Source organism: Passer domesticus, chromosome 4, assembly GCF_036417665.1.
Source record: "Passer domesticus isolate bPasDom1 chromosome 4, bPasDom1.hap1, whole genome shotgun sequence".
Classification (NCBI taxonomy): Eukaryota; Metazoa; Chordata; class Aves; order Passeriformes; family Passeridae; genus Passer; species Passer domesticus.
The window spans coordinates 68690419-68718304 of NC_087477.1; the positions used below are offsets into that span (position 1 = coordinate 68690419).

Genomic DNA, 27886 nt, shown 5'->3' on the forward strand with positions numbered 1-27886 from the left:
CCACTTCTGGAACAACTTATTCATCTTGGATGCTAACCTTTTTGTGATTAAAAACACCTTACTATTTCTAATTTTGAGTAGTAGAAATAATGCTTTTCTAATACTGCTGGCTAAGCAAGACTTTGCATATGCATTTTCTGCCAATTTCCTTCAAAAGAGCATTTTCATCTTCTCCATATTACTGACAGATGTTAAAGGAATAGTTCCTGCTAGTTCCTGATTTGCAATTAGCAGGTATGAATTAGACTTTCACCTCTGCCAGCTGCAGTCTTGTTAGCTAGCTTAGTGTTCCTGCACCTCTGAGTTACCAATACCTTCAAAACACAAAAGGAGGCTTCACTGCAAAGTGCCAGCCACATGCAACATGTCTGGATTTTGCCTGTGTGCACACACAGCATCAGTTAGGTACTCCACGGAAAGGTTTATCATGAAAACTGTTTCATCAGCCTCTTTCTCTCTATCCTAACAAATAATGTTCATTTTCAGATGTCTTGCAAAGGGACATCCCAGATTTTTTCTGCTTGTAACTAAGTATGTTGTACAAATCAATATGGGAGACCCTGTGTCAGTGCAGTGGGACATGGAAAAGGGCTACTAATGCCAAATATGAATGTTGTGCAATTATATGGAGCCTCTAATTGCAATTTCTGAAACTCCAGTCAATCAGATTGGTTCTGCTGCTGTATAAACAATTTAAGTGATAAACCCTCTTTGGGAGAAATCTTAATATCATAGGACGTGACACATTAGAGGTGCCTTGGGTCTGTTCAGAAGGAGAAAGAATAAAGGCAAAATTAACATGAGAGAATCACAGTGATTTATGGACTTTTTCCCTGCTCAATACAAATAATCCCTTTGTTGTGCTTGGCTTTTGTTCACCCAATTGGTCCAAATTATGTAGCATTCAGTTCTTTCTGCAGGAGGTGATGTTAATGAAATGATGGAAACTCATGCTAAATAATGGAAATAAAGCTTTTTAGATCAAAATATTAACCAATTTTACACTATTTTAAAATTCAGGTTAAATAATTTTCTAATTGTTTTGTGTGCATAGTGTAATGGCAATTCTGAGGAATTGGTCAGTACTTTTTCTGTGTTGCTGAATAACTGTGTTTGGCTTCAGATGTTGTCAATACATTAATTTTCTTTTATTGAGAATTAAAAGTGTTGCTCTTATAGAGGTATTTTAGATTTTTTTTTTCATGAAATTGAAAATATCCAGTAGATAGTGCCGCAACTTTTAAAGTTATCAAGTAATTTTTAAGATGATAAGTTAATATATGTTATGTTCTTTCAGAAAAATGTCCTAACATAGTGACAGAGTTCCTGTAAGAAACAAGACTGGATGAGAATATTCATGTTTCCTGTAGTAGTCAAGAATTGTTTTTTCTGCATTTTTCATGCTTTTCCTTTTCTTTTGTTACATTCATGTAATTTCTTCTTCAGAAGTGAAACACCTCAGTTTATGAATTACCTAAGCAACACCATAAAAAAATACGGAAGTTTTGTGGCAGAGGATATTTTCATATTGTTGTCTCATTTCTAAAACAGAGAGGAATTAAATTAAGTATAGTATTTTTATTCACAATTGGCATAAATTATAACACTTCCGAGCACATGGATTGCCTGAAGGTTTAAGAAATAAATTTCCTTTTATAGAGCACTGAATAACTAAACTATGGGGGAAGATTTTTTCTTCCCTTTTTTGAAGCCTCAGGTATAAGTGATCCAGTACAAATTCCTAATTGTTCTGGGAAGTTATGCTTATGAGGATGACTTTATAATAATTTATAAATTCTGTATTGTGCGTTTACTCTTACCAGCGCAGTTAGTGGTGTTGAATACTTCATGGCTTTAGCACTGTCAGGACAGGGCTTGTATCACAGATGATCTTTTTAAAGTTCAGATAATAAAATATTTGCTCCTCTGCCCACAAATTTAATCTTGCAGACCTGTATGCACACACAAATAGAACACAGTCAAATACACAAACATGTATCCTAATATAGTGCAGGTTCTATTACACAAAATGTGCACGCTTGTGTTTAATGTACAAATAAAACTTTATTAAGACTTTTACATTGTATTTCTATGATGCAATAGAGCTGCTCCACATGATGTACCTTATTTTTAGGCACTAGGTATTTACTGTAGTGCAATATTTTAAATGGCTTAGGAGAACACAACATGCAACATCACCAAAAATTATAGAATCTTTATAGAAATACATTTAAACTGGGTCAGCTGCAGCTCCATGATTAGTAGAAATAGACCCAAAAGCTGAGTCTGGACACTGAGATACAATTCCCAATTCCATATTGAAAGTTTCTTTGAATTAATGCAGTCATGATTTTTTTTTTTAAGTCTGCTATGTATGGGAAGGCTCAGATATTATACAGTGACTATCATTCTTTATCATATTGAATTCTGCACTCCAAATTATATTACCTTTAAAATGTTGCTGACATTTTGCTGTTCCACTCTTCTGATCCATATAGGTTTTATACCATAATATTTTAAGTTCATTCTGGTGCATATAGCAGTGTAAGCAGTACCTTGCATTTCTTGTTTCTTCTCTCCTTATTTTCACAGAAAGTGGTCTCTCTGAAGTATTTGCTTAGGATTTTTCAAGACAAATGAACTCAGTACATAGATACTATTAAAAGTTTACCTCAGAGAGGACAGTTTATAGGTATATGTATGGGATTTGGAACAGAATGATTAAGATTTATAATATTCTTTTGGTTTTGTGGAGTTTGAACTACTTTTCTACTGAACTGCTGGAAATATCCTGGCCCCTGAAGGACACTGGTGTCCATCTCTGCCTGTGCAGGAAAAAGTGATAATGCAGGCCCATTGTTCCAGATATGCTCATCTTTGAAAAATCTTGTTTCAGGTCATTGAAAGTGTTGGTTGTATATTGTATGAGAAAGCCAAGAGAAGGATTGCAAGCAAGCTCTGGGCTGCTGAGGAGATACTGCCACAACACATGGCATTACCTGCAGCCTTGTAGTTACACTGTGTAGGGCTGTTTCCTTGCTGCCACCCAGCCAAGACATATGAATCAACAGTCAGTGGCTGAGAAAATTTTGTTGCTGAGGGCCACTATCACATGCAGAGTTGGGGTGATGTCTCTTCCATAGCTCTGCTCCGGAATAAACTGCCTACATGTAAGTGTTCCTTCAGCCAAAGAGATTGTGCCTTGATTTCAAGGTCATGAAAGTGCTATTCCTTCATAATCAGTGTTACCTTTTGCACACCATTCAGTTTCAAACATCTGATTTTTATCTGTTATGTGGGCTACTCTTAGCTTCCCATTTTGAATACAGTACAGGAATATGTTCAGAGAAGCAGCAGTGCACAGCTCTCTGTCCAGTGGCCGCTTCTGAGTCAACTCCATCTATGCAGTTCACTGGGTACTGAGAGTAGATGTTGACCATTTCGTTGTATCTATTGAAAATTCATTACTCCCAACTCCATTTGGCTATGATAAAGGTTTTTATATACAATTTTATCTAGTCCAGAAATATTAGAACACTATGTAATTGAATTTTATTTTTCTCTTTAATGTCTGAACTTGAATTAATACAGCATTACTTTTCATCCTGATATCAATCTTGTTCCTTTCATTTGGATCCAAATTCCTTTGTAGTACATTATTTAATTCACTAAAATAAGGTAAAATGAAACCCTGGTCCAGGGAACATTAAACTGACATATTTTTCGTGTCACGTGTGATAGTAGCAGTCTGCTGTATAAGTTTGTGTGTCCCTCCCCTCTTTTAGTTGCTGACAGACTTTAAAACTTTTTTCCCTCTCAAGAATTGATATTGCCTCTATTTGTTCTTCCCCCCAACCCTACCCCCACCTTCAGCCTTAAGGAAAATCAATTCTTCCATTATTAAATTATATTAAAGAGATTAAAAATACAATTCTCTTTTATAAACTCAAGTCCCTATTTTTTAAAGCAATTTTGAACTCAGACTAGTTTGGTATTCTTTAACTGTGGATCTGTGCTTTCTTTTGTGGCAAATTAGCTTTGATTTGACAGCTATTTTTGTTTCAAGATTGTAGACACACCAGCTTTACTGAGGCTTGGCTCTTAGGGACAGTTGCACATGCATGGCTGGCTGTGCATCAAATTCTGTAATCCAAAGGGATGCTCCAGGTCATGGTTAAAGAAAAGAAAAGAAAAGAAAAGAAAAGAAAAGAAAAGAAAAGAAAAGAAAAGAAAAGAAAAGAAAAGAAAAGAAAAGAAAAGAAAAGAAAAGAAAAGAAAAGAAAAGAAAAGAAAAGAAAAGAAAAGAAAAGAAAAGAAAAGAAAAGAAAAAGAAAAGAAAAGAAAAAGAGATTTGGAACCACATGGACTTGCACCAAGAAAAAATATATCAAGCTGGAAAACAAAGGAATGTCTTTCCTTTCCAGACTGTTTCTGTTCAGTATTCTTCTTTTCTACATTATGCATGCACAATTAATAGAATTAGTTAATAGTTTTTTTAAATGCAAATGAAACAAACAGAGGATATCTTATATTGAGAAGGGTTAAACTTAGCTTAGTGAAACATGCACATCCTGTAGTGTGAATTTGTGTACAACTTTGGAGTTGTATTATGGTAGGGAGAAGGTTCTTGACTAAACAGAAAGAAAAACTCTGGACAATACATTCCAGCCACCTTTGGAAAGGTAAAGTTTGTACTGCTAGTACTATGTTGATTTAATTTATAATCTGCTGTGCTGGCAGCTGGATGCTACACTAACATCAGCAGGCAGTGCAGTCAGAATTGCAGTATTGAGGGCTTGGACTTCCACACAGCTCATGTTTGGCAGAGGTTTATTTCAGACTAGCTCCAGCCTGGTCTAGTGAACTATCTGCCTGTTAGTGGCTGGCATGCATTGAGTGCATCCCTGGAGTCCATCTGACTCCTTTCTTACAAGGGCTGTACAGTCTGTGAGCTTGGAGACATCTCCACATCGTGGACCAAAGCAAGGTGATTCAGCCACTGACTTTAGAAAAGTGTTCCCTAACTGACCTAAAGGGTGAGTGTGAATTTAGGCATGGAGTAGGAATTCCTTTGTGATAATTAGGCACCCTGTCAGATGCCTTCATTAGGCACCCTGTCAGATGCCATCTGTGCCATCCTGGGATAAAAAGTTCATTTAATTTTACTTTTGATATCATTTATACCATAGACCTAATAATCCTCTGCTGTTCTCCCTTATTTCTATGGAAAGCATCTAAGTCCTGGAGGAGTCTATCCTATATACTCAGCACCACCCATGTTCCTGTAACAATGCTCTTCTCTGGTCTGATGATAATTCCTCTTCCTCAAACACCTGGTTGATTTTTTTTTTTTTTGCTCTAGAGCTGTGGAGAAAGTAGACTGTTCAGCACACAATCCCCCCCACTTTTTGCTTATTTTAGTCTTTGTGAGAGCAGCCTTGCTCTACAGCTGTGTCTCAGCCCCTCCAGTGCTTGGTAGCAGCTTGTTTTACTGCTTGGACCTACTTCCCCCACGCTGGGTTGAGGAATCAGCCCCATCTGACAGTCCTGGAGTGCTATGCAGAAACCACATCCCATGAATAAGGTCATCATGCTTGCTCTTGGCATACTTTGAAAGCCAGTCTTAAATCCCAAAATGTTTTCTTCTAAAGCTTCTTTCCCCCCATCAATTCTCTTTAATAATAACAAAGACAAAAGACCTTTTTAGGATCCGATGATGTGATTCTACAGTAGAGAGCCCAGATATAATAAATATAACTTTGGCTGCTCCTAGCAATAACTTTCAACAGAATGTAACCAATATGTCAGTAGATATATTGTGAACTGCATGATTTCAAATAAGTATTAATATACCTTGATATGTCTCTTTGATTATAGAAAGGTGTACACATATATATTTATACTGTGGTAAATTGGTATACTATCAAATTCATTTGTGCAAATATATGTGATCATGTAATTACACTCTGTATTATTGTGATACAGATGCACAGGGAAGCAGGATTAAGATTGTTCTGTCAGCTTCAATTTGAATAACCCCTGGCATCTGAGAACACTGCAGTGGAACATGAGCTTTTGGTGTGGCTTTTGCTGCAGCTGCTGGAATTAGGATCAATGCCTGCTTCTCTTTGGCAAGCAACTGCTATCCTGAACACAGGTGTGTGTGCCTGGTCATTCTGATCAGTGCACTGCTCATCAGTAATAGAAATGAGGGTAATGTCCACAGGGGCATTAGCTAGGACAGAAATGGCAGTGTAGCTTCTCAACAGAAGCAGAGAGAGCTATGGCACAGTCTACAGAACAGGGCTTTCCATGGACTGGACCACCACAAGTGCATCTTGTTACAAGAAAGGAATGAAGTGGCCTGCTAGAGAGTTAGCAAGGACAAGCATTCATCATTACCCAACTTCTAGATGTCCTACTAGAAAGAAGAATGTCATTATTTTATTTTCGCTTGTTTGTGGAGGGTATTATGAGATAGTCATTCAAGTCTGTTTAAGTTGAATGATTGTTTAAAGACATCTTAGGATCTACTAAAAGTGCTAGTTAATAGCAGAGACAGCAAACAAAAGATATTGTTTACAGGGAGCATGTTAAAACCATTTTTAAGAAATGCTATAATGAGACAATATTGGCACATGAGTATTTTCTGGTTTACATGTCTTGCCAATTGAGTATTCCTCTTCTGTCACTTCTGTTTTAAAGTAAGGTTTATTGCAATTGCACAGCATATATATAATTTGTCTTTATGAAACTGAAACATTTACTCACCAGACCATGACACATTTCTCTAGACCTGTTGATAGGATCTAAACTGTACTTATTCTGTGTGCTTTGAATTTGAAAGCAAAAGTCAGCAGGATTGAAAGGGACAACCATGAGTCATTTACCATGAAATTCTGGAACAGTTTTAATATGAGAGGAAAAGAGCTGGGAGCCTGCACCAGACAGCTGTGCTACAATAGGACAATACAGTGTTTCAAATGCACATTACTATATGATTTTCATTCTCACTGAAAATAAAAAAAAAGTTTTTGGAAGCTTTTCAACTGCTTATGTCTTACTCTTCTCCTTCGTTGTGCCATCATAGTTATACTATTTTTGTCACTGTTAATTTATGAAATGATGTTTGATATGTCTAGCTCGTTTAGTTATTAAGGAAGAAAGCAACAAGAAAATAGCATCCTACTATACTAATTATATTCAAGTCAACAGTGTTTGGGAAATAAATCCAGCTTTTGATATATACTCTTGTGCCTTACCTATGAAATGATGAGTCAAAAGGACACAGAGCAAAATTTTCAGAGGTCACTAATTCTTACAGTCATTTCTACAAGTGTTCATGTAAACCTCTCATTAATATATCTATACTTACCAATATATACAGCCATCTGAGGAAAAGAAAAATCATTTAAATAATTATTAAAATATTGGTTTATTTGTTTACAATATCACCATCAATTATGAAATTTTACTTTTGTTTTTTCGTAAAATAATTATTAGAGTACCCAGTTTTCTGGCATGACAACCTTGGTAAAATGTTGTGCATATATAGCCTTCCTATTTGTAAAGCAGTCTAGGAAAGATAACATTTGATTGACTACTTATGAGTAAGCCTCCTATTCCAGACAATGTAGCTGAACATATTTTATGCAAAAATATTATAATGCATGGTTTTCTAAAACAACGATAGACCAAAACATCAGTAATTATAAAAGTATTTATGCAGGTTCACAGCAATACAACAGTTCTCTTTCATTTGATAATTACCTTTTTAAGCTAGTATCCAGAGAGCTCTGTATATTTTAAACCAAAAAATTTTCATGTTAATTCATGGCAGAGCTCCAGCACTCTTCATCAAAATACTGGTCTGAAATTTTGACTTAGTTTTAGATTTTCTGGACTGAAGTAAGCAGCTTAGATTTTCTCTTCATCAGTTGCCACTCTATTTTTCCATTATTTATTATACTTCAAATTGCACCATATTTAGTTATAGAGTCATAGTGTGGGGTTTTTTGTTGTTTTTTTTTTTTTTTTAAGTGACCTTAAAGATCACCTGGTTCCAACCCCCTGCCATGATCAGGACCATCTTTCACTAGACCAGGTTGCTCAAAGCCCCACCCAGTCTGGGGTGGGGGCTTGAACACTTCCAGGATGGGACACCCCCAGGTTTTTGGGCAACCTTTTCCAGCATCTTACCACCTTCATTGTAAAGAATTTCTTCCTAATAGCTCATCTAAACCCTCCCTCTTAGTTTAGAGCCATCACCCCTTGTTCTATCACTACATCACCTTTTAAAAAGTCCCTCCCCAGCTCTGTTGTAGCCCCCTTTAAGTACTGCAAGGTGCTATAATGTGTCCCTCAACCTTTTCTTCAGGCTGAAATAACACCTCCCTCTCAGCCTGTCTTTATAGCAGAAGTGCTCCAGTCCCCAGAGCATCTTTTTGAGTTTGCCCAGGTCCCTCTGGATGGCATTCCTTCCCTCCAGCCTTGCTGCATCACAGATTGGTGTCATCTGCAGCCGTGCTGAGGGTGCTCTTGATCCCACTGCCCACGTCATTGATAAAGCTGTTCTACAGCCCTGCTCCCAGCACAGCCTCCTGAGGAATGCTCTTTGAGCACAACCATCCTGACAATTCCTTGTCCCCTCAGTGGTTCATCCACCTAATCCACATCTCTCCAGTTTGCAGACAAGGTTGTTGTGTTGTACAGTGTCAAAAGCTTTGCACAAGTCCAGGTAGGTGGCATCAGTCCCTCTTCACAAACACTGAAAATCATAGTGCTGTGTCTGGATGAGTTCTGCCCAGTGCTAGCAGCCCTACACAAATGGCAAGAATTCCCTGTCTCAGTACAAACCAAAGCATATGTGATTTTTTTTTTATTTTTTGCCTGTCCATTGTCTCTCTGACTCTGGTTGGTACAATTTTAAAAATTGAAAAACATGTACCAACTTTTTAAGTCATTGCTTATTTTTCAGACTAATGATAGACATGAATCATGTTCTAGGGATGACAGATAACACAAAAATCACTTAACAAAACATGTAAATGTTTCCTTGGATGATGTGAAAATGTCTACAAATCCTCAAAGGGAATTTTCTATTTTTTTTCTGTTTCAAATGTAGTTCAGACTTCTTTAGTGGGATTGCTGAGAATCATTAACAGACTTAGATCAGTGGAAATCTTTCTTAAAAATTACATTTTCTTCTTTTTTTTTCTTCCAAAAGAAATCTAACTTCCTGTTTCACATCTCAGATGCCTTGTATAACTGAGAATAGCAGCAATCAGGTTTTTCCTGTTGCTGAACTAGCTTAAATATAGACATCTACAAAGGTGGCAGTAATGAATCTCAGCTAATATCCTGTTTATTCTTACAGAGCTTTTGTATAGATTCCTTTGCTGTCACTAAAGATGCTTTTATGATTTCTGGAATGTATTTATCTTACAAAACAGCAGATAATCTTTCATCTGTCTGCTGTCATTGCTATTTACAATTACAGTGGCACTAAAGATGATCCTCCTCAAGTTTCCAATCCACAGTATTTTCTCAGGTGCTTCAAAACTGCAAGAAGTTATTTCAGAGATAATATATTTAATAAAGACGATTAAATCTGATGCCTTGAATTCCTCAAGATGCGTCACAAGTGACTCAAGTTCTTGTTTATTTTTGTATGGACCACATGAGAACATCCTTTTATTTGAAATTAAACCAATTTTATCCATTGCCAAAAGTGCAATGAAAATTAGTTCAGGATGGTGAAAAGGTCATAAGATAGATATATATATATATATATATATATATATATATATAAAGTACATCAGAGTCCTTCACCCAGTGCTCTGGACATGCTGCAGAGTAATATAGTCAAATTTTCTGTCTAATAAAAATAAAAAGGTATGGGAGGATGGGTAGTGATGTTTCAAAGTCCTCCTTTGCTTTTACTTAGCATGGCATCTTAAGCAGTCAGTTCTTTTTTGACAGGTCTTTCTGAATGGCAGTTGAGTGCCCAGTTCTCTCATCGACCTTCACACCTTGACCTTCTGCACAATCTGAGAACATAAAAGTGGGAGAGGGCAGGAAGGGGCTGTGACTTGTTGGGTCCCCTCTGTGAAGGACTCGTTCCCCTTAGCAGCTCCATGGTTCACAGCCCTGTGCTGTGTGACACTCAGCAGTGCCTCCCTGCAGCCTCTAGGATGACCATAATTCCCATGTTCTTGGAAGCTGAATTGGCTCAGGAGCTGCTCCCTGTCTCAGCAGAAAGAACCATCTGTTTGTCCTCTTTGGGAATGTTTACATTCCAGGTGTTGAGCCTGCTTTCCCCTCACCAGGCACTCAGGGTTATAGCTGCAAGGATCCCTAGATGATCTTTAAGGTCCCTTCCAACTGCAGCTATTATATGATTCTATGTTCCTTGAAATGCTTTGAAACTAGGACTTGACTGATTCATCCCACCTAACTGAGCCATCTGTTAGAAGATATCTGGATTTCCTTGGTTTTGAGTTTTAGGATTCTTCTTTTTAAATTTTTTGTTAAGAAACTGCTAGATTCAGTCCACCCCTTTTCCTGTTCAAGCAGCAATATACTGCTATGCAGAATTTTACTGAACACCACCTACCTTTCATTTGAAGTTTGATCAGACTCTGCTATTTCTATTAAGTTTATTGGGACACAAGTGTTCATTAGTACTACATCTCTGTGGCCAGACAAGTGTCTTTTGAAATTAAAAGAGTACCACGCTTCAGAATCTCAGAAAGTGTCACAGTGTACAAATTTAATACAGCTGGAAACGGTTTTACTATTCTTATTTCTGTAGAATTTGGACGTTGGAGCTCCTCCAAGCTCCCATTATCTGCTACTTCCTTCATCCCCTCCTCTCCAGTGCATGAAAAGAGACAGCAAGGGCCCTACCACAGGACCAAATTCTGCTTCTAGTTGGAGATAGAAGGTCACTACTGAGGCTGGCCAGAGAAATGGGACCTGAGACCTTGAGGAGTGTCTGGTACAGGGGAAAATGAGGGGTTGTAAAAGTTTGTCCTATCTGCCTGGGAGGGTAAAGCCAGCAGAAGGATGTAGGAGAAAGCCAGACTACAAATAATCTTTTTAGTGTGTTTATTGCTAAGATATAATTGAGGGTCAGAATTTGGCTTACAGCAAATAGGGGCCATGCAGGGAAACCTAGCACATGAACAACATAGTGATTATGTTCTGAGATTTACTCAAAATAGACATTAAGATGGGGTTGTTTTTGGTTTTTTTCCCCTCTAATTTTTCAGTGTTCTGAGGTCTTACCTCTTCTGAAAGACAACATATGACCAGGATAAGTAGTATTCTAAAAATTCTGGAAATAATGAAGGCAATATGAATTGTCTTACTCTAGTTGCATATAGATGATGGGAAGAAAGCAGAAATTCTCTGAGCTGTAATTCCTGAAGTGTCACTAAAAAATCAGATTTTTTTCTTTTAATCACCCTTCCTGAAGTTTTAGACAAGATGCTGTGCTGTTAGAAAATTATTTCTTTAGTTAACCTCTTCTTTTACTATTACTTTTTGCTCTTATTTTTCTGGTATTGTCGCCTTTGGCACATTTTGCCTCATTTTAGATAGAAGGTGCTGAAATAGCATGGGAACTGCTGTTTTTCTCAGGATCTGGAAAATTGCCAAATACTGGGCTAAATTGCTTATCATTCTGAGAGATCAAATCTGGTTCTAAAATCAGTGAGTTTAGCTATGTAACCAGAAGTTTGAAAGCATGCATGATCTAAACTGGGCCTCTTGTGAGTTGTATAGCACAATAAATTGCAAAGCAAACCTTTTTCTCTTGCTGTAAGTACTGTTTGAGGTCTGAGAAGAATTCACAGATCTTCCACAGGAGGAAAAATAATCCTCTCTTCCACACTGCCATCATTAATCCTATGCCATGTGTTTTCTCGTGCAAAATAATTTTATGTAGCACAGAGCTAAAAATCAAAGGTAATAAAACCTTGCAGGTTACTTCTAATCTTCTGTGGTATGTCTGACTGCATCGTATTATCAATGGAGAAGAGACAGTTTCCATTTGAGCACAGCCTTATTCTGCTTTTGGGTTTTTTTATGTAACCTCTAGTTTTTATGAGGAAACTTACCATCTTCTCATTTATTTTGTCTCTGACACTTTTATTGTCCTGGAAGTTAAAAAATTCTAGACACAGTGATTCCTGTCCAGTAACTGTCCTGAAAATTTGTGCTTTTGCAAACTTTTTTCTTCTTTAATTCAGAACCAAAACCTGTAGATAACACTGTGCAAACAATGTATTAGCATATACATTGTATGTTCTAAATAAAGCTGCTGCCTTCTGCTGTGATTTGTGGCTGAAGTTACATGTCAACAAGTGTAGGTCTAATTGATGCAGCTAACAGGATCAAAATCTTGTCTATTCAGATTGTGACAGTAAATTCAGGTAAGATTTTTTCTATTGGAAAAGTCCAGATGCTTCTTTTGATTGCCTATCCTAAACACTTCCACACATGGGAGATGGATATCAGACAGCTCAAACTGTCTTTCCACATGCACAGGTTCTGGGAGCCTCCAGGCTCATCAGAGTTACCTTCTGCACAAATATCTGCAAAGATGCTCCAGTTGACCTTCTTGCAAATAGAAGTCCAGAAGTCTCAGATGGAATTAGATGGTGTGAATTTTGGACATGAGGTTTGCAATAGTGTTTGTCTTTGCTTGCAACACACACCAGCTCTACTTAGATGTGTTCTTGTATCTCCATTCCTTATTACTAAGGCAGCACCGTGAGGATGATGAACATGGACAAAAAGTGTCCACAACAGGGTCCTGAATATGTTCTAAAAAAAGTGTCTAAGGCTATAAAAATTTGCCTCATTTTCAAAATTCCAACACATCTAATTTTCCACAAAATCAGTGGAAGTTACTTGCATGGTTGGAGGGTGGATTGTCACAGGCATGCAGAGGACATAAATGCCTCCTATGTGTGGCAAGCCACTGTGAGATTAGGTGGCTGATATTACTAAGTGCAGTTGAAAATGCAGATCTGTATGTCCAAACACATTTAAAGAGCAAATCTGTGCCATAGAAAAAACTAGTCCTGCAAACAGCCAGCATTTTCTGTTAAGTTTTTAGCATCTACGATACCGTTGGTCTGTAATTCCATGTAATTCCAAGTTTCTCATAGGTGAGAAAGTGTCTTGAGACAGAAGATGAATTCTGGTCTCTTTCTGTTATTAAATATCTGATAGAAAAGGGCAAAACTTGTTCAAATCACATGGCAGGTGTACATTGGATTTGTGTGGCTAAGCTGTTAGTGATTCATAGCTTTCTCATTTGGGTTAGGAGAGGTAACCTGTTAGGTCCTTGGGAAAGACCAAGCCTCTCCTATACCACTTCTTCAGTTATATCATTTCAGGCAGTTGTGACAGCTTGTGGAGACTGCATCATCTTATCTTTGTCATTTGTCTTGTAACTGTTAGGTATCCCTACAGATACACGACTAAGAAAATATAATTGAATGAACTATACAATAATTTTATTAGCTGACACAAAAATCAGCTTCTACACTTTTTTCCCCCTAGAGAAATACCATGACATTTGTGTAGATGTGAATTAAAAATGCCATATAGATAGGGCCTGGACTTCTGAACTCTGTTGAAAATGGAATATATATAGCTGTCAAAAACAGTAACAAAAAACAAGGCAGTGAGGAGGCAGATCTGTCATTCAGACTGATTGGGCTTACATATATTCACCACTTTCTGTATCTTGAACTATGCAGTACTTGATTGTCCAGATGGCTTTTATCAGCTGTTCAACTGACAGAAGTCCATTGAAAACTGGCCTAACAGTGTTTGAATTACCTTGCTATGATTCCTCAGGCACCTGAGGGCGGCTGTTAAAAGTTGAATCTGATTTAAGTCTCTGCTCATGTCAGACTACAGAGGTGTTACTTCTCTTTTTATTTGGTTTATCTGATTATTCGTTTAACAGAAATTGCCAAATTAAAAAAAAAAAAAAAAAAAAAAAAACAAAAATGAAACAATCCTGACAACTTCCTTTAGCTAAAGAGATGAGAATTTGCTGGAATACATGCTTACTCCTTCTCTAATGTTTTGTTTCCGTTTCTTTAAATTACATATCCATGTTCAATTAAATTTAGTTTTTTCAAACAGCTATTTGTCTATGCTGCTTCTGAAGCAAATTAGGGTTGAGGTTTTGCTTTTGCATATATTTTAATGTAAAAAAAAAGACAGGAAGTATCAGAGAAAATTGAAACAGAAGGACCTTATTTACAGGAGAAAATTATACAGATGTTACTGGCTTAAATCCAGTGAGTAAATTTTATTTTGATATTTCATAATTCCCAAATTTTTGTGGCTGCTTCTGCAGTGCTGTTCCTGCTGTTTACCAACACTTAAAAAATTGAGAAGAGCAAAGACTTGTTACATGAGTAGATTCATCTCCATTTCCTTGTCCTTTTCTGTTTTCAAGGTCACCCATTGCCTGGCAGGGAGCAGGCTGTTACCTCACCCTGCTCCCTATGATGCTTGTAAATGTAAATGGCCTACTGCCTTCATGTAAAAGGTGAGGCTCTGAGGACATGGCTAAATTGATAGAATCTAAGTAGCATAATGCATGTGGTGTGTTACACAAGTTAAAAATCACACACAACATGAAATGTTAATGGTGTTTGACACACAAACCTCTGTCATGAATGTAAGACTCACTGTGCTCAAGCCCACATTGAAGAAACACCTTTCTCCATTCTGAAGCCATCAGAAATTAAATTAAGTGCTTGTTTCTGTACTATAGTGTGTGTGTGTGTGTGTGTGTGTGTGTGTGTGTGTGTGTGTGTGTTTGTGTGTGTGTGTATATTTTCAAGAGTCTAAAATTCATAACTCATGGCTGCAGTTTTATTTATATGACAGTCTTTGTGCAGACAAAGTTCTGCAGTGCACAACATGAAGAGGGACATTTAAACCTCTCTGCACAAATTGTAAGTCAGATTTCCTAGTTTTTGGCTCGAGTCTGTAACAAATCAGTTTGAAAAACTGAATTCTGGGAGGTGGGACCTCAATCTTACACCACCTTGGTTTCCCAGTGTTGTCACTCCTTGGCTTGAAGCAAGTTGCAAGACTAGACTTACGTCTGTGTGAAATGAGCATTAGACCTTTCATGAATCTAAACTGGGTTGTTTAGAGTGGATCTCAATATATCATTTGGATATGTCTACATTAGATAATAAAATTGGGTCTATTTGGCAAGGAAATGGAACTGCAGAGCATCTCAGTCAATAACCTGAATCTCAAAAAATCCCAGTGCCTGCTAAGAGAGCTCAGTGGTCACAAAGTTTAGTATCTGTGACCACTTCTCTTGTTCTGGGTTACATGTGGGGTTCTACAGAGGTTATCTACAAAGAAATGTCAAAGGCATCAGCCTGATATCAAACCAGGTACTGTAGTTCATTTTGTGAGGTTTTGAAATAGATTATGTGAGAACAAATATTTGTCAGAACTGGTCCTGGCTATTCACTGATTTTAAACAATTGGATGACTGTCATACTGCTTCCCTAGGTGCTAAAAATCAACGATAATGCCAGACTACTTCATTCATTGTTATTTTAGAAAATCCCTAATCAAAACAAGTATAAGTGCTGATGTGTGCTCAGTGGTGGAGTTTTGTGTGTTCCTTGGAAATATGATATTCCCTGGAGAGAGAGGAAAGGATTAGAAATGATAACCACTTTTTAAATACATCAGCTTGCTCATGTGTGTGGTGTTTTTTATCAGCTTTACAGCAAAAGCTTCATTTGATTTGTGCAGGGATGTGGATAATAAGGAGAGAGGCCAGCAAGCTGATTTTTATAGTCTGTTTGTAGCTTAAACAAAGATCTGGGATTTTGCGGATAAAGACCAACTGAAATACCACAGATTATGCAGCTTTGTTTTTTTTCAAAGATTTGTTAATTTTTCCCCCACAGAGCCTGATTTTCATGTGTCCACTCCACATGAAAATATAGTTTTGAAGCAGAATTTGTGTCAGAACTTTATCAAATCCTGCTCCTTGATTGTGGTTCATTGTATTTAGGAAAGTGTCATAATTAGACACTCTTGCTTTTGTCATAAAGAGGGCTTGGACTTGACCGCAATGACATTAGCAGGCACAGCTCTCGCTGCAAAAATGCCACTGTTCTGCATGGACAAAATCCTTGAAGTCAAACAAGAGGTGGAGCAAGCTGCAGTCTTTACTGGAGGGTGCATATAAGTCAGTGGCATGGCTCCAGTTTTGCTGTGACACAGTTAGAAAGCTTAATGAAAATCATACTACCTTGTCTCTTGCACAGGACTGGAAGGCACAACCCTGCCAACAGATTTCTCAGTCAAGACAGAATTTCCCCTTTTTTCTATTTTCCCCCTTTTTTCCCTTTTCCTCCCCTTTTTTCCTTTTGTTTATGGGAACATTATATCTAAAAGATGTGAACAACAGGCAAGGTTTACATTTTGTCTGTGGGAAAATAGCATTTCCATTTTCTTCATCTCATTTCTTTTTTGTGCATAGTATACCTTTTGCTTAAGTTAGGATCACTTGAATGCAAAGTGGCTTCTGGATGCTGAGAGCTAAGTGAAAATTGCTGTTAAAGTCCAGCAGTGTGGCTCCTGCACAAACTGCAGTTCACAGCTTGCTCTCTTGTGAAGCTGAACCAGATGCCTTCACAACAGAGCTGGGGCCTCCTGCATTAGATGTTAGCTGGAAGTGCAAAGGACCAGATAAATGAAAAGCATCACAGAGATGCTCTGTGTGAAAGTATCTGTGTTATTTTTAAATGCATAGAAGAAAGCCAGGCAAGCGCAAGGCGGAGTGGCAGGACAACACATCACTTTAGTGTACTGCTCACTTTCTTATTTTGTCAAAGTTGTTGTTTTCACTGTTGGAAGAAATAGATGTTTTTAAAATTCATTTTTAGCTTGGTCTAGAATTTAGCTTCTTTCAGAACCTGTGATAGAGATATTGGTCACATTTATTTTTAAATTCCAAGGGAAACAAATATAGAAATAAAATCATGTTTCCCTGCAGCACTTGGAAAACAGCTTTTTTCATCCACCAGAACATGACCACTTGGAAATTCAATTGACGAAAAATTGACTAAATGAAAGAGAATCTGCAAGGAATATTTCCATTGCAGAGAAAACTCCAAGGAGTAAGTCAGCAGCATTCTTGCTGGCATTGTGATATAGTGGGCAGAGCTGTGGCACAGCTCTGGGGCAGCATATGGAGACATAGGTCTCAACACCTGAAATTTATAAAACAAGTAAAGCAATGCTTTTGACTTTCATGTTTTAATTTTTTCTGATACACAATTTATATCATTTACATATTCAATGAGCTACCTTTTTTCCTTTTTCTTTTTATAGCAGGAAATAGCAAACAGAAAGTGATGGTACAGGAAAAATGAAGCATTCTTAGATAAGCTATAGCTACTTGTGGGAAGACTGAACGAGCTGTCAGTGACTTAAAACAGCTAAAAGATGGGAGCTGATTTTGCTCTTAATAGCTAGACTGTCCCTCATTTTAGAAGACTTCTACATATTTTCAGCTTATGTTTGAAAATGTGCCATCTTATATGTAGTCTTTGCACACCTTATGTACAACTGATGAGAGATTCCTGAGGACACCTCAGCCTGAGTGATCAATTGCTGCATATTGAATCTGCAAAGCACTTTGGGTTCTAGTCCTCACGTTAGCTAGTACCTAAGCCTGTATCAGCTTCAGAGGGGATGTGTGTTGAATGCAATGTTGTTCAACATGAGTTAAGGTAGCTCATGCAATCCTCCAAAGAATACATATCAGTATATAATAGATATGGTTTAAACAAATGCCTTTATAAAACCATTGGCTATATGGGAAGAGGAGACTCAGAAAATAATATTCAGAGCTTTCAGAAATACAACTATTATGACCTCTACTTCCAAATCATCAATAAGTGTGCTTTATTTTGTAGTGTACTTCTGAATGGTACCAGGCTGTTAGTTTAGATCATTTGCAGTTCTCTTGCAAGTGTCTGGCCCCAAAACACAGTTCTGAATGACCTTCTTTTTTATTTTGCTGATTTTAAAAGGACTGACGTGGTGCGGCTGCTGTTGAGGGACTGCCAGCCAACTGCCATCCTTAATTATATCTGGGCCTCTTTGGCTTCAGTAGGGTAAAGTCACAAAGTCCCTTTAAGAGCCTTTTTTGCTCTACAGGAAATGTCACGTGTAAGGTACAGCAGTGCATCTATCATGAAATGTTCATTTATGGGGCAAAACATTGCTAAGGAGGTAAATTTTGTCTCTGGGAAGCAGATAAAATAGAAAGCAAGCTAAGAGTCTCTGGTATAAATGAAAGAAAAGTATCAAAAGGGTAACTGTGATTGTGTTGCTGTGACTTTCTTACTGCTGGCCATTGGAATCAGGGTCAGGTTGTGCTGGATACAAAAAAGTATACACTGAGAACTTAATCCAGAGGGAAAAGCTTTCAGTGGCACTGGCTGCAGCCCAAAACTAAGCAGGGGTTAGCGTGGCCACAGTCATGCCATAGGACCTGAAGCAGAGGCGTGTTGCACAGCTCAGTGTTTCCTTTTGTCTTGGTCAGTGTGGGCTTTTAAACTGTGCCCACCATGCGTGGTGAGGAACCCCTTGCTCTGGGCATGGCCTCCCTGTGGCATAAAGGCTTTGGTCAGCACCAGAGGGAATTAATTACCAGAGATTTACCCTTGCTTGCTTGCTAGAAGGCTCCCACAAAACTGTGTCGTGTTTTCTAAGAGTTATCTTGGGTAATCTGGGTTATTTTGGCTCAGCATTTGAATTCATTAGGGGCCTTTGAAAGTATCCATGTGCTTCCTCCTGCAAGTGGAAGAGGGACTCCCTGTCTCCAGACCTCACTTTATTGCAGGCTAGATGTAAAGAATGCCCCAAAATTGGGTAGTGGTGACAATACTTAACCCTCTGTATTTCCCAAGTGCTGTTTCCAGGAGTGCCAGTCTGCAGGAAACAATTTCTGTGTCTTCCTGTCTTGTTTTGTGCATTCCATTGATCTGCTCAGCACTTCAGAAATGGTAGAAACATGACCTTTCCTATGAATTTTTAACATAAGGGCCCTTATCTTACAAACTTGTCTGCATCTGCACACCCTAGAGGACTAAAGTCAGAACAGCTTGATAGAGTAGCAACATTTGTTAGCAGAGATCATCCTGGCAGAACTGAAGCCAAAATTCTTTCTGATTCTTTTAGAAATATAAAAAAAATTAGGATTTCTTTTTTAAAATATGTTAAGCAGAATCAAAATTAACCAGTGTGTTACTTTTTGACCACACAGCAGTAATTTCAACCTGTCCTCCTTAGTATATAAAGTTAATTTTTATGCTTGAGTTTGCAATTTGGAATAGGTTTTTATGACATTCTATTACTGTACAGGAATATGACAAGATTCCACTATTAAACTTAAATTTTTTAACACACATTTATAGTTGGAACAATCTCTGTTATCGTGAGACTGTTTAGTGATAAATATAAGCTGAAATAAAACAAGCTGTTGAGAAAATAGTCTGTCATTGTTAACCAGAATTTCTATTATACACATATTGTTTACTATTATTTGAATTAAAAATAATTTATTTACATTACAAACTGTAAATTTAATTTACTGTTAAACAGTTAAATTACAGCATTTGCAAAGCTAAGCTGCCAGTAATTTGACCATAAATATATACGATTTTCCCCCCAAATGCCTTACACAAAACATTATAAAAATTCATACATTACAAGAATCCAGACAGGGAGTCCAATTCAGCTTCTCCTAATTTTTATCTGAAAATCTATCCATTTTCAGCATTAGAAAGGGAGATGCAATAATGTATTCAGAGTGATAGAACAAGGGATTCTGATGGCTTTCAGCATCTAACACCCTTCTTAATGCTTATAGGTTTTGATCTTTTCAGATATCATCTTGAAAATCATTGTGAAGGAAAGCTACTATGATTTATGTGATACAATGCATCCGGTATCTGCTTTCGTGCAGCTTTTTTTTAGCTGCCCTTTTTTCAAGTGCTTTAAACTCATACATGTTTCTAAATTGCTTTCTGTAGTCAACAGTTACCACTGACAACAGTTTTCATATAATTCATGAAGGTCTGTGTCCTACAAGGTGTTGACTGCTGTGGTGCTGGTCTCACAAGGGTTGCCTCAGCTTTAACCAGAGCTCTCGTCTCAGTTGCCCACTGACTTGGCAGTAGGGAGGGCTCACACCTGGCTGCTGCATTTGGGGAAGGAGCAGCTTCATGGACAGCAAAACAAGAGACATGTCTGAGACTGGCATCCACAGCATATGAGCCCTGAAAATGAAGAAGGCCCAATTAAAGGCTCTACCCCTTTCTTGTTGTCCATTCTGACTCCAAACCGACAGTTTTCAGTTCAAATTCTTGCTGTCACACACTTCTGGATAGCAGAAGATGCTGTCATGTGTTTTTCCTGCCCTATAAACATAAGCTCTTGAGATATACAGAGAGGAAACATATGGTAAGACCAGCCAGTCCACCAGCAGGACATCTAGTTTGCAAGACTGGTTTTTGAGTGGTTAGTAGAAATTTTAAGTTATTAGTGGGACGTGGTTCTTATTTGATGTTTTCTTAATCTGTTTTCTGTTACTGTGAAATGCTCAGAACACATACGGATCATTTGCAACTTTGGCACTTAATTTAAGTGAAGATGCCTATGGCTATGAGTTAATTTGGCAGAGATTACAAAGACATACTTTAAGTGATCAATTTGTCCATTCTCTATTCCGGGAACTTAAAATTTGCATTTTCTTATCTTAATTGTGCATTCTGGACATGACCTTTATTTTTTCTGCAGTGGATGGACCCTTGTGTTTAATTCCGTTCCTGCCTACAGGGACTGTGTCTCTTCTTTATCTGTACTGTCATACCCTTTCTTCATTTTCTTTGGAACAGAAGTAAGAGTCAAAATTTGTCTTATATATAACTGGACAAACAAGAAGATGCTTTTAAATTTGATAATAGAGAACAAAGATAATTTTAACATCTTCAATAAATGACAAGCTGAAGTGCTTGTGCAAGAGCAGTTGGAGCAATTACAATTTCACCATATTTTTTCTACTTCAGCTATTCTACCCCCCAACTTCATTACAACTCTGACGAAAATCTCATCCTGTCCTTCCATTTCCTTAAAGGTCTGCTTCTGTACCCATCACCTCTTACACTGAAGTGCACTTGACAAACTAGAATAGCATATGTCTTTACTGTTCTCTCACGTGCAAGAAGCAAATTAAAGCATTTTGTGATTCTCACTGCTGGTTTCATTTCTACATGATGTGGAAGAGTGTGTTTGCACAAGCTGTGCTGGCAGACAGAATGGAATACTGTATAACTACCTTGAACAACTGGTCTTTTCAAACATTGGTTGACTGTGGTTTTGAGTTAGATCTTCTCCTGAAGAGTGAGTCACTCAGTGATAAACATGCTGCATGTGCTTTTCACATGTGCTCTGAGAGAATTTCCTGTCAGACCAGAGAGGCACAAGGCAGCCGAATGTTCAGCTGGCTGATCAGTGCACCACTGGCCCATTCTCCAGCTGTCTCCAGTTTGCCTGTTGTCAGCAGGTTCACAAGGAGGAGCTTTGTGAGTAATGTTATGGGCAGCTGGTGTGAACAAGTTGTTCAAGATGTCCAAACTCCTTCCCAAAATCTGGAAGACCAGCACTTGGGGTAATAGGAGGTCAGGATATATCTATTAACAGCAGGAAAGCCTCTCATTTGAGTCATGCAAGCAAATTTGCTTGGAATTTCTTTTTCCTTTGCTCGGTGCTGTTGCATTGCACGTAGTGAGTTCCTTGCCTCACAGTAGTGTGCCATCAGTGCAGCCCTAAAAGGTCAGTAGATAATGATAGAGCAGTTTGTACTTGACGACATTTTTCACACCGAATTTTTTCTCCTTAACATTTCTGAAAAAAAAAAAAATCACACAGTTTTTAAGCACTTCTGAGCTGAATTTGAACAAGCTGGCTTAGGAATTCACCATCGTGGTGCTCACCCATCCCTAACCTTGAAATGTTTAAAAATAAATAAATAAATGGATTAGCATAAAATAATATAGTAACCCACTGAATTTATTTAGTTTAATTTATGCTAATCATGGCATATTGGTACTCTGGCAGATAAAATAAAGCTGGTGGAGAAGATTGCGTCAAGGAAACTATGACAATTAACCCTAGAAATTATCACTCTGAAAGTGTGTTCAGCTTTGCCATTGAAAGGAATGAGTCCAGCAAATTCTGTAAACTGCCAGTAATAAGACTGATTTATTGATTTTAGGAATTTAAATTTAATTTTTTAATTATACACATATATACACATATGTACACATGTGTTTTCCTAAAGTTGTGCATATTCCTGTTCGATATTAAAATTTTAAATATTTGAATATAAGAAAACAACTTAATTCAGAACAATGCTCAGGTTTTTTTACATTGTTTTTTTAATTATTTCTGGCTTATAGTTCTCAGAGGTTTTTATAAGGTTGTATGATATACCATGTTAGGAATAACCATACATAATACAGCAGTTAATATTAGTTTAGGCTTTCAGTAACATCAGAAATAATGAAAATGACTAAGCAGAAAAGGTTGTATGTATCTTTACTATTATTTTATCAGAGAAGGATAGATGGACTCTATCATACTGCATGATTTATAAATAGTGTCTTGGCTCTGTCTACGGGAGGAAGCATACAGACCATGTAAATAAATAAAAATATTATCATAAACAAACAAGTATCTCAGGACTTCTCACATGCTTTAGTTCCTGTGTTTGCTGATTTGGTTTTAGATGTAAATTAACTCCTTTGGTTTCTTACTTAAAGCCTTATATAACACGCAATGGAAAGAGAAATGTAGTTATAACTTTTTTTTCTACACAAAATGAAACATTGAAATTGTGAGGGAGGGAAAAAGTTCCTTTCTTCACCTTAGACCACATCGCATGAGGTAAATGTCAGACAGGACTTGAGTGCAAGCAGCCTCTGAAAAGACAAGATATTTTTACTATTTACTAGGTGAGGGTTAGCATTTTTGTTGATTTGATTTACTTTTTAAGGAGTAGAATCACAGGCTTAAAGGTGATGGCAAGTACTTTCCAAAGAAGATGCCTCAATTAAGTTTTAATTCTCTTTAGGACATAAGTAGGTGGCCTGATTTTCAATACTGCAGAGCAAGCAATGGCAATCCAAGGCCCACAAGGACTGCAGGATTTTTAAAAGTCATCCATTTTACTGCTGCATTTTTGGCTTTAAATTGTTTTATCCTGAATGGGTCTTTCTTCCTGGTTATTGCCTGCAATGCCTGAACAAATGGCAGGAGCTGAGCAAGTGAATGCCTCTGCATAGGGCAGAGTAAAACTGATGATGTGCAACTTCTGCCATGCATGCAAAACAAACATGAAAACAAAGCTCATTTTCTCAAATGTCTTTTGTTTGCTGTTATTATTTGAAGCAAGAGTCACTACCAAATTTTCAGATGCAATTACAGGCTTTTATGGATTGCACTGCATGTTGAACTTGCATAGTGGTTTTCATATGAACTTCTTGGTTTCAGTCAATTAAAACTTGCCAAAGTGTTCACTTGGAGGCTAAAAATATTCCTGCTGCATACCTACCTGGGAATCCCTGTGCCTGAACGTGGGTTGACCCGTTTCCTGCTATAGGCAAGATAAAACATACTTTTCCACTTTTACAGAGAATATTTGTAGACTCTGACAGTTTGTTCAGCTGTAGGTAAAAACTTTTGTAGGTAAAAACTTGAAATTGGCATGGAAATAGCTCTTGTGAAGGGAAATGCTATTAGTTTTTCTAGAGAAAATTGCTTTTGATTTGACTGAGCTGTAAGCCTTTGGGAAGTAGAACAAAATTTTATTCTCTGAGCTTACAGGGTGTGTAGTGGAGGAAAGACTTTGTGCATATGGTTAATTTATAAAAGGGCAGAGTATAGTGCAGGGTGCTTCTGAAAATGGGTGGAGGCACCTGAGGCTGGAACTTTATAAGGTACATGGGACATGTCGAAAGAACTTTCAAATTTTAGGTGCTAAGGCAAAGGCAGCTTCTTCTCCTCAGCTCTCAGAAATCTCCTTACAGATGCTCCTAGCACAAGCAAGAAGGCTCTCCTACACACACTCATATTACTCTGTCCCAGAGAAACAAAAGAAAGAAAATACTTTGAACAAGTGTTTTTAGTCCATTTTGGATTTGAAATGACATTATGGTTGCACTACAGAAAATCCAGCAGATCTATCCTCACATATACACCATGACCCAGGTGGCAGGGTCTCTATCTAGTCTACCATTTCCACATCTTCTGCCTCTGTTTCTTCACTTCTAGACAACAGCAATGCCCCATTTCAGTATTTGAAATCCATCTTTGGGTATGTTGCATATTTTTAATTTTCCTTACATTAGAGATTAGTAGGGTATTTTTCCAGCCATCTTTTCAAGGATGATATATTACACCCAGTCCTTTACCAAAGCTTAATTTTAATTTTTTTATTAATTTAGCTAGCTTTCCAGTGAGGTCTCTACATTCTTCTCTTCTGTAATGTTCAAACTGGTCCTCAGGATAAGATGATGTAAGACAGAAGAAGGAATCTGTGGCATGTTTCTTCAAGAGTAGCTTTTGTTGCCTGGACAAACAGCAGCTCTCCTGAACACTGAAAGGTTCTACCATGGCTCCAGCTCCTGAGGTCCTCCTGCCTTTCTCCCTGACTGGGTCCTGGGCTTCCTTTCATGTGCAGCTATGTCACCTGGCTGTCACTTCAGAAGTACATCTTCAATCCTGTCTTCCATGAATCCATGTCTTGTTGACCTCAAGATGTACTTAAAAGGCCAGCTCTGTGGCAGGTCCAAGCACTTCACACTGTGCAATTTTACTGTCTAAAGCCCTACCTAATGTAACTCGTCTGATAGACATTGATAGAAAAACCCCCTCCAACAGGGTCAGATCCAGTCTCCCTAAAACTTCCCTCCAGCAGCTCTGGCTTGACTCCCTGGCCACAAGCCTGGGTTACGAAAACGGGTCAGTGCTTAGGGAGCAAGGCAGCTTCTCTCTGGTGTGCAGAGAGGTGTACAAACCCTCCCCAAAGAACCTTCCCTCACCAGAGCTTCCTCACCAAAGGATGTTGGTGGAGACCAGAGAGACAGAGCAAGGGCAAATCCATCATAGATTTACCTGTTGTAGAAGGATGCACTGATTTTCATATTTACCTTGTCTTTATTACAAAGCTCTTTTCTTGAGAAAAGCTGCCAAATAGACACATCATTCACGCTTGTTCAGGCTGTTGCTGCCTGTTGGCGTGTCCCGCTCTGTCAGAGTCAGCAACGCTCCTGACCCCATTGGAATTGATCCCCAGAGATTTCAGTGAAGGGATGTATTTTTCCTTAGGCCTTTACCTGCCAGGCTTCCCCAGTAGAGAGTGACACAATATCAAAGCCATTTTATTCACTACTAAATTAATTATGTTGTTAATTGGTTAAGCTAGGGCAGAATGTATGGAAAAATGCTTAATATATGTTTGTTGGCAAGAGCAGATGGAGCTGGGCAATGAAGATGCACAGATTATCACAATGAGCTGTTTTGAGAGTAAAACATTGGAAGATGATGTACAGTCAAGTGTTGTGAAGTGTTGCTAATATTGTTTGAATATACAGCATTCTCTAGAATCAAATCACAGACACTTCAGGACTGAGTCTAAGTAGTTCTGGTATCTCTTCACTTTTTTATGGTTAATTGGCTATCTTACCATTCTCCTGGCTGCCTGGTGTACAGGCAGCATGGCACAAAATGGTAATAGGGTGGTGCCAGTTCAAACAGTGAGCTCAACAGCTGGATCCTGGCTTTGATTCCTGTTCTAGCAAAAGGACAGGATGCCACTGCAAGCATAAAGAATAAAAAACAGGAAAAAAAAAGAAAGGAAAACTGGAAAAATTTTCAAAAGCAAAACATCTCCAGAAATATGCTGCAAAGAAATAAAGCACAATTAAATTGCCCAACTCAGTTTAGCCCCAGAGCTTGAAAATGTCAGTAAATAAATTATTGGTTATGTAAAGATTACTCTTTTCTGCTAATAGAAGAAACAAAGCCATGAGGTGTTCCTTCTTTGATCCATAGCAGGAAATAAAAGCATAGGCAATATCACCAAAATGGAGGAAAAAAAAGACATATCCTTTCATAGCTGTCAGTGCTCTCCTTGCTTTGGAAGGGAGGAAGGCAGGTTATCGCTTGTGTATGTGTGAAATTCAGCCTTGTTTGCAGTATGATTGTATAAATAGCACTTTATTAAAAGCTAACTGTTATTTCCAGACTCTAAACTTAAACACAGACAAGTTCAGGGATAGATATAAAATCAATATAGCTCTTCAAGTAATGCAAGCAACATTTTGAAAGGCAACTCTTCAGAGTGTAACAAGTGATTTACTGATAAGGTTGCTCTGCTGATCCATTTGTTGCTGATTTGCTATACCTTGTCCATTAACATGACTACAAAATGGGACTGTGAGCTTGGTTTGATTCTGCTGGAGGACTTCTATTTCATCCTCTGAAAAAAACTGAGAGCAGCATATCTCATACTTTGTAACAGAGAATTTGTGACACTTAATATGAAGCCACAGTGTGTTTTTATATAAAACATGCTGTGCATTTCAGATGGTCTTCTAAAAATCTTGTTTTCTTTTGTTTTGTTTTCTTTTCTTCTAAAATTCTTGTTTTCTTTGTATACAACTAGGTGTATACAAAACTAGTAGTGCATAAGCACAAGTGATGAAATAGAAAAGACCATGTCTTTAACAATTCCTATTGCCATTATATGGATTTTGATGAAATGACATGAATTTTCCAGTATTAATATTATTTTCTTTCTGTTACATGGACTGAAGGGAGCACAGTATCCATTAAACAAAGTGCCAATATTTCCTCTATGGCCCCATCTTCCTACCTGTGTTTCCTGGTTTATCTGGTTCTGAGTACCATCTAATAGGTGAATGTCATTCATTTCAGAGACATTGGTTTGATGTCAAATGTGACTTAGGCTTTGAGGTTGATGGGATGATAAGCAGTCCACCATTTCCCCCTCTGGGAGATAATGTCTGCACCAACCTGCCTTTTTACATTCAGAGGTCATGTCCAGTTGAGAGAGCAACATGTACAAATGGGATTTTAGGTACACATTACCTTTTGCCCCTGAAAGTACAGGGGGGTTGTGGCACAATAAATATGCAGGTTTTCCTTCAGTCCTACCTGTTCCTCTGACTAATCAAGCAATTTTAAAAATGTACACAATATAGCTCAGACATGCTTGTCTCTTTAATTAGATCCTTCAACAGAAAAGTCTGCTTTTCCGAGCACAAGTCAGTCAAAAGAAGGAAAAAACTCCACAAGCATATACTGGACAATTGGTTTTTTTATATATAATTGCTGTGGTGAGCACAGTAAAAGAACTGTATGGTTTGAGGAAACAGATGGAATTGCTTCTGATTTTTTTTTTTCCTGAATAGCTTTTTAAGTGAATTCAATGATAGTGATAGTACAATTTTGATCATATTTTTTTGTTTAGTATTTTAGGTCTCTTATTTTACTACCTACTCTAAACTGAAATATAAAAAGAGGACATATAAATGCATACTGATACAGTGCTGAGTATGTGATGGGAAAATATCTTACCACTTGGTAGTCCATATTGTGAAAATATCATTTTTAATTGTGGTATTTATGCATAAGCACCACATTTTCAACCAGTGTGAGTTTTAACAGGTGAGACATCATTTTGCCCAAGGGAATCCAGAGTTTATGGCAGTAT

At 37.7% G+C, this 27886-nt stretch overlaps 1 protein-coding gene across 15 annotated transcripts in view; it reads left to right on the top strand.

Moving 5' to 3' along the window:
* LDB2 (LIM domain binding 2) overlaps positions 1 to 27886 on the top strand; it is a 363575-nt gene that overhangs the window by 229781 nt on the left and 105908 nt on the right. Inside the window, exon 3 of one of the 15 annotated variants that reach the window (XM_064418584.1) lies at positions 14489 to 14581. The exons of the other annotated variants lie outside the window; for them this stretch is intronic. Within the exon in view, the coding sequence (XP_064274654.1) occupies positions 14557 to 14581 (25 nt within the window). The 5' untranslated portion in view covers positions 14489 to 14556. The remainder of the gene's footprint in view (positions 1 to 14488; positions 14582 to 27886) is intronic. 15 annotated transcript variants of the gene reach the window in all.